Genomic DNA, 14,430 nt, shown 5'->3' with positions numbered 1-14,430 from the left:
TTGCCCCCCCCCCCCCGCTTCACCCACACTTGTCCACCCACCCACCCCAGCTCCCATCCGGTTCTTGTTCAATCTGCCAATCACATCTCCCCTAATTGTTCCCATTATCACCCCCCACTAACATCAGATTCCAGCACTGGTAGCCCTTTGTGTTCCTGCATATCTCCCTCCAGCATCTACCTCCAACCTTCACACACCCCCCCCCCCTCACCTCACTCCATCTACCTCTCCTTTTTGCCTCTCTGCATCCATTCGTCATCCACCTACTTCTGTCTGCCAACTCCACTCCTCCCCTACCTGGATCAACCTGCCAATCATCCTTCACCCCTCCTCAGTCTAATCACCCTGGGATCCTGTATCACCACTCTTCCTCTCCTGGCTCTCTCCACTCTCAGTTCTGATGCAGGGTTCCGACCCAAAATGTTGACAATTCCTTTCTCTCCACAGATGCTGCTTGACCTGCTGAGTTCCTTCAGCAGATTATTGCTCCAGATTCTCAGCATCTGCAGCCTTTTATTCTCATCTCACCATTAATTGTGTTCAAATAACTTCAAAGTGTCCTCCACCACAGTAGTAAGCAAAATTTATAAAACAGTAACAGGCCATTCAGTCCACACCAGGATTTACGCTCCGCTCAAGCTCCATCTGTCATTTTCTTTGTTTTAGCATAACCTTCATTCCCAAATCCCTCATATGCTTATCCAAACTCTCTTTAAACGCATCTGTACTTGGCTTCAACCACTTCCTGTGGTAGAAAGTTCCAGATTCTCACCATCCTCTGGTAAAGAAATTTCTCACAAATTCTCTTGGTGACTATCTCGTATTAAGAGCCTCTAATGATACAGTTGTGGGGGCAGATTCATTAGGGACATCTAAGAAACTTTTAGATAGACACATGAATGATAGAAAAACAGGGGGCTATGTGGGAGGGAAGGGTTAGATAGATCTTAGAGCAGGATAAAATGTCGGCACAACATTGTGGGCCGAAGGGCCTGTACTGTGCCTGTAGTGTTCTATGTTCTCCAATAAACAGAAATACAATCTCCAGATCCACTCTATCAAAACCCTTCATAGTTTGAAGCCCTCCACTCAATCACCCCTCAGCCTTCTCAAGACGAAAAAGATCGAGGCAGTTCATCCTTCCCTGATATCAATACCCTCGCATTTTGAGCGTCATCCCCAACTCCCTTCACTCACACACACATACACACACCTGAAATAACGGGACGTTTTGCTGAAGGGGGCTCCAAGTGCGAGTACTGTGACAGGTCGCTCTGAACACTGGCCTGACCATACCTTACCTGGTACCTGCCGGTCAGTAGCTGGCTGCGCGACGGCGTACACTGGGGCTGCACGTAGTAATTCTCCAGTCGGACGCCCTGGTCGGACAGCTTGTCCAGGACAGGGGTTCGGATCTCGGAGCCGTGATACCCGATGTCGTTCCAGCCAAAGTCATCGGCCAAGATGAAGACAATGTGCGGCTGGGAGCCAAAGGCAGCGGAAAGCAGGAGATGAAAGCAAAGTAACAGCAGCGCCGGCTCCATCCTCCCCGGTCCTGGGAGAGGGCCGAGTACCCGGAAGACAACAAACACACAGGGCGCCGTCACATGACTGGTCACACGGTCCAGCCCTTCATTCACAAGATCCAGCCCTCCTGTCGCTGGATTGGTCCCGCCGTCCCAGCGCGCTGTCGAGCGATTGGTCGAGCGATGATCGTACTGCGCAAGCGCCCCTTCTCTGATGGACTCTCACCCTCGTTATTGTTATTGGTTTATTATAGGTATTAGTTTATTATTGTCACTTGTACCGAGGTACAGGGCAAAACTTCTTACAAACCGATCGTACAGGTCAATTCATTACACAGTGCAGTTACATTGAGTTAGTACAGAGTGCATTGATGTAGTACAGGTAAAACCAGTAACAGTACAGAGTAAAGTGTCACAGCTGCAGAGAAAGTGCAGTGCAATAAGGTGCAAGGTCACAACAAGGTAGATTGTGAGGTCAGAGTCCATCTCATTGTATAAGGGAACAGTTCAATAGTCTTATCACATGGGGTACAAGCTGTCCTTACTTCTGGTGGTACGTGCTCTCAGGCTCCGGTATCTTCTACCCAATGGAAGAGGAGAGAAGAGAGAATGTCCTGGGTGGGTGGGGTCTTTGATTATGCTGGCTGCTTCACCAAGACAACGAGAGGTAAAGACAGAGTCCAAGGAGGGTAGGCTGGTGTCTGTGATGCGCTGGGCTGTGTCCACAACTCACTGCAGTTTCTTGCAGTCCTGGGCAGAGCAGTTGCCGTACCAAGCCGTGATACGTCCAGATAGGATGCTTTCTATTGGGCATCGGTAAAAGTTGGTGAGAGTCAAAGGGGACAAACCAAATTTCTTTAGCCTCCTGAGGAAGTAGAGGTGCTGGTGAGCTTTCTTGGCCGTGGCATCAACGTGATTTGACCAGGACAGGCTGTTGGTGATGTTCACTCCCAGGAACTTGAAGCTGTCAACCCTCTTGACCTCATCACCATTGATGTAGACAGCTCCATGTATACCGCCCCCTTTCCTGAAGCCAATGACCAGCTGTTTTGTTGACATTGAGGGAAAGGTTGTTGTAATGACACCATTCCACTAAGCTCTCTATCTCCTTCCTGTACTCTGACGCATCGCTGTTTGAGATATGGCCTACAACAGTAGTATCATCTGCAAACTTGTAGATGGAGTTAGAGCAGAATCTGGCCACACAGTCGTGAGTGTATAGGGAGTAGAGTAGAGGGCTGAGGACGCAGCCTTGTGGGGCACCAGTGTTGAGGATAATCGTGCCGGAGGTATTGCTGCCTATCCTCACTGCGGTCTGTTTGTTAGAAAGTCAAGGATTCAGTTACAGAGGGAGGTGTTGAGTACTAGGTCTCGGAGTTTGGTGACAAGCTTGCTTGGGATTATTGTATTGAAGGCAGAGCTGTAGTCAACTGCCTATCCACAGGGTAGGCCACAGGCCCCATTTTAAGATTTCTTTATTAGTCACATGTACATTGAAACACACAGTGAAATGCATCTTATACGTAGAGTGTTCTGGGGGCAGCCCGCAAGTGTCGCCACGCTTCCAGCGCCAATATAGCATTGCCCACAACTTCCTAACCCGTACGTCTTTGGAACGTGGGAGGAAACCGGAGCACCCAGAGGAAACCCACGCAGACACGGGGAGAATGTACAAGCTCCTTACAGACAGCAGCAGGAATTGAACCTGGGTCGCTGGCACTGTAATAACGTTACACTAACCGCTACATTACTGTGCCTGCCCAACCCGGGTTGCTGGCACTGTAATAGTGTTACACTAACCATTACACTACCGTGCCTGTCCATAACAGAGGCATCAAAAGAGCGGAAGCCTCTGCATACTGGTCTATCGTCCAATTTCATACCTGGAGTTGTGATAGTGGGTACCAGACGTGAAATGTTAACTGGTTCTCTCCCCACAGGTGCTGCCTGACCTGCTGGGTCTTTCCAGCATGTTCTGTTTTTAATTTTCCACACATGTGCCTCCTGCTGTACTTTGCATTCTAAATTTTGCAATTTAATGTGTTAATTCACTGTTTAAAAAAATGTCAAAACGTAAATCAACAAGTGAAACACCAAAAAGACAAAAGAAAGTAAGATAATTAAGATATCTTTATTAGTCACATGTACATCGAAACACACAGTGAAATGCATTTTTTTTGCATTGAGTGTTCTGGAGGCAGCCCGCAAGTGTCGCCACACTTCCGGCGCCAGCATAGCATGCCCTTCCTAACCCGTACGTCTTTGGAATGTGGGAGGAAACCGTAGCATCCAGAGGAAACCCATGCAGACACGGGGAGAACGTACAAACTCCTTACAGACAGCGGCCGGAATTGAACCCGGGTCGCTGATGCTGTAAAGTGTTACGCTAACCGTTGATGACATTAGTGCAAAAAGTGGAAGTCTTGGATAAACTGGCCAGTGGCTTAAGTGGCGCTGCAGTCGGGAGACTGGTGTGAATGAGTCAACTGTTCGTTCAATCAAGTCTAAAGCGAAAGAAATTCGTGCAAGTGTAGCTTTTAGTGATCCCAAAAGTGCAAAAATAGCTCATGTGGTAAGAGACCAAGCTATGGTGAAAATGGAAAAGGCTTTAAGCTTGTGGATAGAGGACATGAATCAGAAAAATGCACCCGTCGATCTTGTATCAATTCAAGCCAAGGCTCTGGAACTGTACAATGTGCTCAGAGAGGAGACTGGTGACGAGGGTGCAGCAACGAGCAAAGGAACATTTACAGCCAGTAGAGGATGGTTTGATAACTTCTGGAAGCGTTTTTTGTTACATAATATAAGCTTACGAGGGGAGACAGCATTAGCTGATCATGAGGTTGCCAAGGGCTATCCAGAGAAGTTACAGAAACTTATTGAAGTAAAAGGATATAGTCCTGAACGAGTCTTTCACAGAGACAAATGTCATTGTGGTGGAAGCGTATGCCAATGCAAACATACATCTTACAAGAGGAGAAAAGGGCTTCAAGGCTGCAAAGGCTCATGTGACCCTCTTGATGTGTGGCAACGCTGCCGGCCACATGGCGAAGCCCGTGCTTCTTTACCGCATCGTTAAACTGGCTCGTGAAGTTGGAGGAGAAGGATTTTCTGATATGGCGGAGGAAGAGTTTGCAGAATTACTTGAAAGAAAAGAGCTTACAACGGAAGATTTGGAAGAATTAGTACAAAGTGAGTCTGAGGAATCAGCTGAAGAAAAGGAAGATGTTGAAATCCCCATCTGGACTCTTGAGAAGATCGCAGAAATCATGGGAGCATCGAAAGCATTGATAGATTTACTGTTTAAATATGATCCATCTCAGGAGCGTAGCATTCAAGTCAAAAGGGATATAGAATGTGCTTTGACTCCTTATGAAGAAATTTATATGGAATTAAAGAAAAAGGCATCATAGGTCTCCACAACCAATTCTCTTTGCAAAACAGAGGCTAGCAGAAAGATCACAACCCCGTGCCTCTTCCCTACCACCATCTTGCTCCCAGACTCCCTCTCCTTCCCAATCTTCATCTACAAGATGAATAGTTACCAGCCCAAAGGAAGAACTAGCCACTCCCCCCACGTTACCTCCATCAGAAAAGAGGTTGAGCACCACATCATTTCTCCTTAACCCAAAGGAGCCATCATCTGTTTTCTGGAAGGAAGATGAAGATCAGTAATAAGCCAAGCAAAATGAATATCTCTAATTTTACCCTCATCATCTTTGGAGTTACTTTTCATGTCGCCATCCATGCAACAATGTCACAATTATTATTAATATACTATACGGTGGGTACTGCAAGATTGCTTCTCAGCTTGTCTTCTACAAGATTATTTTATCAAATACATGATTTTTTATGATGTTTAATTTTCATATTGCTTTGTTAACAAATATTTCCTTTATGTATTGTATGTGAAAGGGAGTAGAGATCTACCATCAGAAATTATATGGTTGATATAGAAACCATTCATGTAAGCAAGAAGAAGCCTTCAAATTACTTCCATTGAATGTATCAATGTACTGTAAGTATTGATCAATTCTGAAATTAAAAGTGCAGCTGTACAGATAAACAGTTCTCTATTAAAATAACAGCTGCCATGTCACACAGCAGGGAGCCACTTGACACTTGCCTGGGAACTGATCCTTATTTATAGAAAGTGTCCTACAGAGAGGCTCCTTCAACCACAACAGTACTTAGATGTTTAAATGTGTTAATTAATGCACATTAATACTTTTAAAGTATTATAGGGCATATTTATGTTTATTTGAGGTGTATCAAATACATTGGAGAAGGTCTTAGTGGTATCCACATTTTTTTTGTTATCCATGAGAAGTCTGTATCCCTAACCCTTTCTGGATTGATAATGAGGACTAATGTATTTCAAGTCCACCCTACTTAGCAGAATATTACACTTTTGCAATTTTCACATTGCAATGAAAGTCTGTATTTGCTCACCTCAAAAAATGGCCTTGTTATTTTACTTTCCTGGGAATATAATGAAGCTTATCCTTTGCTTAATATAAATTGGAGTTTGGATGCAAGGTCATTGACCTGAAACAATAACTGTGTTTTTCCCTCATAGATACGAGCTGATCTGATTATTTCCAGTGATTTCTGAAAGTCCCTCAGGATCACAGATAACTTACTTTCACTCTGATTTTGTGGGCTCTGAAGTGGCTAATGAGACCAATGATGAAACTGCAGATCCTTCCACAGATGGGGCAGTAGTGGCTGTAGTGGTGTGTGGGTACTACCAGGTGTGTGGGTAGTTTGTGAGGTGGTCAGTTCCTTCTGCCGCTTTAGCTGGGCCAGTCTGTGTGCTCTGGATGCTTGGCCTTGAGTTTCTCGGTAATAACCTCAATGCTTGTTCTCTACTTGAAGCAGTCAGGGGTCAGAGATTTTCGCAAGTCAGTGAGGATGTTGTAATTGTACGTGGAAGCTTTGAGCACATCCTTGCATCATTTCCTCTGCATGCCAGGTAATCTCTTCTCATGACAGATTTGTATAGGATGTCTGTTTCAGTATTCTGGTGTTGGGTATATAAGTGATATAGCCTCGCCAATATAGCAGATTGTGTGTAACTGGGCCTCTATACTGGGGATGTTGGCCTGGGAGAGCACACTGACATTGGTTTGCTTATCCTTCCAGTGAATTTGAGATGCTGACTATGGGTAGTCCAAGTCTTAGAAGTCTGAAAGAAGGCAGGGAGCAATACTGATTTTTGTGCCAGGTCTGTGGTCACAGTCTTCAAGTGCAGGTGATGGTGGCTCAAAAACCATGTAACTATATCACAATATTTGTAAAGGTGAAAGCAATTGTAGAGGTCACAAATCTGCAATTAATTCAACTACTTCCAGTTAGAATGGATGGATAGGACTTGCGCCTCCTACCTGCAACCTTTACTCAGTCACAGTGCCCAGAGAATAAGCACTTGATACTCCAATAGAATCAGAGAATATTACAGCTCAGGAGCAGGTCATTTGGTCCAAGATAACCAAGTGGGATACATGCCCTTTTAAAACAAAAACAACGCCAAGGCTTTGACAAATTTTTGTAGGTGGGGCTTGATATGATCACAGCTATGAAACAAGTTTTACAGGATGGAAGGCCCCGATGATGCAGATCAAGCTGGCACTAGATGTTCCAGGAAGTGTGAATTACTTTTGTAAATAACCTTTTCTTACAAACTCTACAGTAAATGTTATTACAGCTGGCAGAATGCATGCAGATGTTGTACCATTGCCAGGGTCCTGATGCTGAGGCTGAGCAGGCTCCCGTAATAGGCTGCCAATGGTCCCATATTGCGAAGCACAACACATATAAACAATTGCCTATCCTGTGACTTCCTTCTCCCCTTGTTCAAACATTATCCTGGGCTGTCTAAAACAAAGACAGAAAATGTCGGAAATACTCAGCAGGTGAGGCCGCATCTGTGGGAAGAGAGCCAAAATTTCCAGCATTTTCAGTTATTGTTTTTATATTTCCAGCATCTGCAGGTGTTTTATTTTCATTGTCCTATGCTGGTCCAGAGCTGAATTGGGACAATGTTTGTCTTGAAAGCCACAGTGACTAGGATTTAGGTGGGCTATTCGCTCCCCATTTACTGCCAGAATTAATTCAAGCTTGCGTCACAAAAATCCCCCTGAGTGGGAACTGCTGGAAGCAGTCTTCATGTTGAGGCACAACACACAGCACCTACAAAGGGCTTTGGTGTCTGGCTAAGCTATGCCCTATGACCAGATGGCTCTTAAAGCTATCGAATACAACTGATGGGATCTGCAGAGATAAAAGCGCTATTGAACTCTTGTAAGTAGTGTTTGGAAGTATTTCTTAAAAGATTTGATGTTAGCCTTCTTTCTGCAGGAAGACTCCTCTTAATCAGTGTTCATGATTTAAGCTGCCCTATCTATCTTCTCAGAATGACAGAAAGTATTGTCACATTTCTGAATAGAATAAGATCCCCTGACTACCATTGCCTCCTCATCGTTAAAAGAAACCCCCACATCAGCTTCTCCGTTCAGGTCCTGACTAGAACTACACTGGAGTCCTATTAACATAATAGCAGGCAATTTTCATACATTTATGAGGCATATGATGCCTCAGTGAGGCAGCTCATGATTGGGAGCATTAAAAAAAATCAATAAAACAGTTGGAGGAATTGATTTTTTTTTATTTATTTGGTTCACATGGATGTCACTGGCAATGCAACATTTATTGTTCATCTCTAATTGTCTGAATTGAGGAGGCAGTTAAGAGCCAACCACATTAGTGGGTATGGAGTCATATAAAGGGTAGACCAGTTAGGAGAAATGTCAGAAGTGAACTGGCAAGTCTCTCAGTGTAAAACCATTTGGTAGAAAACTTAACATGGCCACTAAATACAGCCTTACTACTATTTTATGAGTAAATGTAGGTTGTGTGAGAGGTGGCAATGGCATCAGATGGACAACTGGAATTTGTGGAACTCCTTGCCACGTACAGCAGTGGAGGCCAGATCAGTGGGGGCGTTCAAGGAGGAGATAGATAGATATCTAAATAGTCAGGATATCAAGGGATATGGGGATAAGGCCGGTAATTGGGATTAGAATAGTTTTTTTCTTCTTCTTCCCCCATTCCCCATTTCTATTTCCCTTTCCTTGGAGCAGACTCAATGGGCCGAATGGCCTGCTTCTGCTCCCTTGTCTTGTGATCTTGTGAACTTAATTCTGGATAATACTAAAGAAATCAGTCTGGGAGGGGGTGCTTGAATCCTGACATAAAGAAGGCTCAGGTCATTCAGTCAGAAACAAACATCAAATGAAAAGGAATGCAGAAAGTCGTTGCAAGGAATATTTGCAATCATGTGGTTTGAACAGTTTGTCTGTTTGTGTTACACAGTAGTACTGTGGGTTAACGATGCCACTGGTTAAGGAAGCTCTGCTGTTGGGTAAGTCACAAAACCATAAAGCAATCATCTTAACTCATAAAATGGGAGTTGGTCTCTGGCAAGTGGTGATTTCAAAATCAGAGGTAAAGATTTCTAGAGAGTTCCAGAATGGTGACTAATAAATTGTCTCTAAACATTAGGTTCCTATCCAGCAGGGTGTTGCCTTTTGGATAGAATGACTATAGCTTCTGAATCAGATCCATTAGGTTCAGGCCCTGCTCCAGGAAAATCCAACTAATGGGGACCAGAGTATAGGTTCTGAACACTGACAGAGGTTGAAAAAGAGGAAAAATCCATCATGATGATTGTCCCAAAGAATTCTTCACTTGAAAATTTGATTTTTCTGCACTGTGGAAGAGACATAAATCTCACTGGAGAGATTCAGTCATTGAATTGCAACAAAGAATGGAAGGTATAATCACATTTAATGACACAGGAGAGGAAAGTGGTTTTGAAAGATGGGAGAGAGGTACTAAGGGGATGGGTGTTAGTGTAGAATAACAATGTCAATGTCAACAAAACTAAAGAGCTGGTCATTGACTTCAGGAAAGGGAGTGGTGTACATGCACCTGTCTACATCAATGGTGCTGAGGTCGAGAGGGTTGACAGCTTCAAGTTCCTGGGAGTGAACATCACCAACAACCTGTCCTGGACAAACCACGTGGATGCCATGGCCAAGAAAGCTCACCAGCGCCTCTACTTCCTCAGGAGGCTAAAGAAATTTGGTTTGTCCCCTTTGACTCTCACCAACTTTTACCAATGCACCATAGAAAGCATCCTATCAGGATGTATCACGGCTTGGTATGGCAACAGCTCTGCCCAAGACCACAAGAAGCTGCAGAGAGTTGTGGACACAGCCCAGTGCATTACGGACACCAGTCTCCCCTCCTTGGACTCTGTCTTTACCTCTCGTTGTCTTGGTGTAACAGCCAACATAATCAAAGACCCCACCCACCCAGGACATTCTCTCTTCTCTCCTCTTCCATCGGGTAGAAGATATAGGAGACTGAGGGCACGTACCACCAGACTTAAGGACAGCTTCTAACCCACAGTGATAAGACTATTGAACGGTTCCCTTATACAATGAGATGGACTATGACCTCATGACCTCACAATCTACCTTGTTGTGACCTTGCACCTTATTGCACTGCACTTTCTCTGTAGCTGTGACACTTTACTCTGTACTGTTATTGTTTTTTTACCTGTACTACATCAATGCACTCTGTACTAACTTAATGTAACTGCACTGTGTAATGAATTGACCTGTAAGATTGGTTTGTAAGACAAGTTTTTCACTGTACCTCGGTACGAGTGACAATAATAAACCAATACCAATACCGACTGCATTTTCCATAGGTGGGGAACAGTATCAGAGAATTCACTTGTGCCAGCATGGAGGCTTAGAAGGGATGTACTCAAGTTTAAGTTAGAAGCTATAGGGTCAAGGGACCAGGGCAGAATCCCATGGATGAGCTTGATAGGTCCATGAAGGGAGAGAACATTCAGAGAAAGACCCAGGATCAGGGTTAGGGCTCAGAAAGCATTAGGGAAGAGAGGCTGTTTTCTGTAGAGTGGGACATGAATATATCATCTATGAAATTTAACTGGGAAATGTGGAAAAGTCTTGTATTGTTTAACTCAATATAGTGGAACTATTATTAGTTATTCAACTATCAAAGTACTGGGAAAAAATTCAGTATTTTATCTTATAAATCGTAACCATGCTTGGATGTCGTTCACAGACAGCATTGAATGTGTCAGGTGATCCCATAATCACAACCTATAAGAGAAGACCAGAGCTGGAAAGAAGTGTGAGTCATAGAATTGGGCTGGAGTGTCATTCCCTTTGGGTGCAGTTTCTCTGCTGGGAGTGCAGAAGTGAGCTTATAGTCAAATGCTAGGTGGACTGAACATGGTCTGGTTTATGTTGTTATCACAGATTATATCTAATTAGAAAGATTAAACAACCATTGCAGTTCTATGCCTCCTGTAAAGTTGCAGGTTACCTGCAAAGTTCTAGATCAGCCAAGGAAAGCAAGTATGAGTGAAGAAGAAATTAAATCAAAAGGTAAAATAACTTGATAACTTCTCAATTAAGCACTTTTTGGGGAGGGGGAGAAGAAACAGGAACAAGCAAGGACAGTTCAATTATCCAAGAAACATTTAATCTCATCCAACTACCTCTCGTCTAAACTATTTCTGCATGCTAGTTCTAGAAATAAAAGATGAGTATAAATTCAATGCAATAAGAATCCAATTTATTAAAAAGAAACAGACAACCAAAGGGTTTTCAATAAATCCATTTTATTTGCAGAGTATTAATGTAATTCAGTGATTTTTATAATCAAATGCATACATATTACAGATTAAGGCAAGTAATATTCCATTTAATGATAAATTAGTTCACATTTTATACTTTGAATTACAAATAATGATTTCTTAGCCTCATTACTTCCTATGCCATTCCTTCAAATCAAACAAATCATTCACAATAGTATGGCCAGTTTCAAAAAATGTTACTATTCGTTACCAATTGTCTAGTGAATAAATTTGGTAACATACTAAAGACAGAGTTGAATAAAAGAATGTATATGAGTTATTCCTATCATTCTTCAAGTTCTCTAATTTTCATGTTTTGCTTTTGAGGAGCATACCAGTAGTTAACCTTTAAGTCATTTCATAATAAAAGGGATAAGTCATCCCTTTAACTTTCTATCAGAAGCTACTGGACAACTTCCAAGAATCCCGTTAATGCCTCCCATTCCTGCTCAAAGGAGGGTTTCAAGTTACTTGTTTCCATTGTTACTTATTGACAAGTGCATTTTTGGAATATTTTGCTGTTATTTATGGCAGGATGGATTTAGTAAGCACAAGAATTTATTTTGCAGAAATGCATTTCAGTTCAATAATGTCATTGGTGCAATGTGAATCGGTTTCAATTTGATATATTCATTTTCAGCACCTCCTAATTCTCAACAGCCCCCACTCATCTAATAACTGCACTGACTTTGCAACACAGCAGACCAGTGAGTAAGAGTGTTACTTGATGTTCATTTATCATTACCCTATTTGTTCAGGACAGCTGCTGATTAAGTTGGTGTTGTGAATATTTGATCTTGGATGAACTTGAACTTCGAAATAAACTCAATTAAAGAAGTTTTTACTCCTAAAATCACTTCAGCGATACTTGTAAGAGTTTGTAGTTGTGGTTATAGAAATGAAAGTTTGCATAGGCAGCTGATCCATACTCTGAAATGTGATATCCACCAGCATCCACAAAGGTGAAGTCAAATTCAAGATCAGCTATTTACTTCCTTGACTCGGCAAAGGTAATTAGTAGAGGATAACTGCAGTTTTACTTTTCATTATTCAGTTATATCAAGTTTTATAAAAGACATGAATCACATCCTGTCATGAGTGAGACTTTCTGCCTTGTTGAAGTGAAGCTTAAATAAACTCCCATACATTTAATAATGGTTGAATAGCTAAAGAGTGATAGATGCACAAAGGGAGCAGATGGTACATGACTTTGGAAAATAATTGGTTTCAAAGTATTAGTCCCATTTGGTTGAAGGATTTTCATATCCCACAGCAGGTGTTTTATGAATTCAGATTAAAAATTATTTAAAGCATTAGTTAATTGGTTTGAGGAAGTCTTTAATCCTTAAATGGAAGAGTTGGCTAGATATTTTTGATTTTTTCCAATTAGTTACATTGGTTGCAATTTCTGATGTGTACTTTTGAGACAATGATAATACTAGGGCCGTAGGGTGTTTTGTTAACACTGAGGCAAATTTCCCTACTGCACTTATAATGGGAAAGATTGACATTCTGCTATAGAACATCAGTGAGAGTACATAATACTTCCTGCAGGGCATTTTGCTGAGGTTGGCATCTTCACACAAACACACAGGATCCCTGGTAATTGTAAGTTTGGTCCCAGTTTAAGCATGGCTCAATAAAAATGGTTCCTACCTCACTGAAACATGACCCAGCACATTCATTGTATTTGTAAAACAGATCTCTTTGTTTGTTGGACAGATGGAGATTGCAGAAGTAACTAATTAAAATTACTTACAAATTTCCAACTCTGTACTTATTTTTCACATTTAAAAAGCCAAGAGATACTTTGTTTCAATGTTATCTACAGCATTGGCATTGCCTTTTTTTAAAAATAATACCTTCCATCAAACATTTGAAAGTTCACTTTTCTTCTTCATTCGAGCCCTAGTTGGTTCCGTCAATACCAATGGTTCTTGGATGATTACTGCATTATACTTTTTATTTAGCAGCTCCACTTCCAGGTGTTGTCCTATTTTGCTGAGCTCCACAGGCACATATGCGAAGGCCACACTCTGTTGTGTGTTGTAACTGTAGGCTCCAGATGTAGTGTTACCTACAACCTTAACACACAAGAATATTGCTTCATAAGTTCAATAATCTATTTAAAGAGGTGGCACAAAGTTTAATTCTTTGGTGAAATTTGTGCTCTTCAAAGTGACTCACAATAGCAGTAGAAATGAAAGGGATAGCAAACTCTAAGCACTCATATTTGAATGCAAGGTAAAACACCAATACTGTACCTCAACACCTCTGCTGCAGCAGTGGGGGGCATATTTCACTACCAACAGTTGCCATTCATGTTACATCTTGACAATATTTCAATTTAATTTTAAACTAAATGGCTTTACACCATGTCCAATGAACCAAAATCACTATATCCATAGTTATAAAAGATCCCATAGAACTGTTTTGAAGAAGAGCAGGGGAATTCTTGCTTATGTCCTGGCCAAAATCTGTCTTTCACCCAACACCACAACAGATTATCCGGGTGTTAGTCCATTGTTGTTGAATGATTTAGCTGTCTGCAAATTGGACCCCATATTTCCTATAGTAAACAAGAAAATAGGAGCAGGAGTAAGTTACTTGGCCCCTCAAGCCTGCCCCACATTCAACACGATTGTGGCTGATCTGTTCCGAGCATCAACTGCTCTTCTGCACCAGTTCCCAAAATGCTGAATTCCCTGATCTTTGAAAAGTTTATCCACTTTGTTATGTACCAGCAACAAAAGAAACACACCGAGTCATGTATGTGTTAGAAACTATTAATAACTACTTATGATAATAAAAATAAAAATGTTAGATATTAAACATTAACCCCAAAACTAAACTCGAAAGGTGTGTGTGGCAAATTCCCAAACTCCAAGTCCAGGAATAGTTCTCAAAGTTCAGTTCAGCAAGCCATAAGGTGAAACGTGAGCAAAACCACCGTTGACTGAAGAGAAAATGTAGAGAGAGAAGAGAGAGAAATTACAAAATCCAAATGTTCCACAATGGAACCCATACGACACCTCAGTCACTGATGATCTCCACTGCTTTGTTCCGAAGTAACTGCCACCCCAAAAGGCATTCAGGACGTGGCCGTCCACAGAAATACCTGTTTCCCTCTACAGGTTAACGACAAAATGGACTCCACTGGAT

General features: G+C 42.1%; 2 protein-coding genes across 4 annotated transcripts in view; both read right to left on the bottom strand.

The window, feature by feature from the left end:
- arsb (arylsulfatase B) overlaps positions 1-1,599 on the bottom strand; it is a 65,936-nt gene extending 64,337 nt beyond the window's left edge. For 2 of the 3 annotated variants that reach the window (XM_052020679.1, XM_052020680.1), the window contains exon 1: positions 1,302-1,587. In XM_052020679.1, the coding sequence (XP_051876639.1) occupies positions 1,302-1,544 (243 nt within the window). In that variant the 5' untranslated portion in view covers positions 1,545-1,587. Of the gene's footprint in view, positions 1-1,301 lie in introns of all 3 variants that reach the window. The other variant, XR_007956712.1, reaches the window with a different exon arrangement.
- A 9,642-nt stretch (positions 1,600-11,241) lies between these two features.
- Positions 11,242-14,430, bottom strand: part of dmgdh (dimethylglycine dehydrogenase) — an 86,924-nt gene continuing 83,735 nt past the window's right edge. The window contains exon 16 of the mRNA XM_052020677.1: positions 11,242-13,352. Coding sequence (XP_051876637.1) covers positions 13,137-13,352 — 216 coding nt within the window. The 3' untranslated portion in view covers positions 11,242-13,136. The remainder of the gene's footprint in view (positions 13,353-14,430) is intronic.

This window comes from Pristis pectinata, chromosome 7, assembly GCF_009764475.1.
Source record: "Pristis pectinata isolate sPriPec2 chromosome 7, sPriPec2.1.pri, whole genome shotgun sequence".
NCBI classification, from domain to species: domain Eukaryota; kingdom Metazoa; phylum Chordata; class Chondrichthyes; order Rhinopristiformes; family Pristidae; genus Pristis; species Pristis pectinata.
The sequence above is the reverse complement of the archived record's forward strand: the minus strand, read 5'-3'. Positions and strand labels throughout refer to the sequence as shown.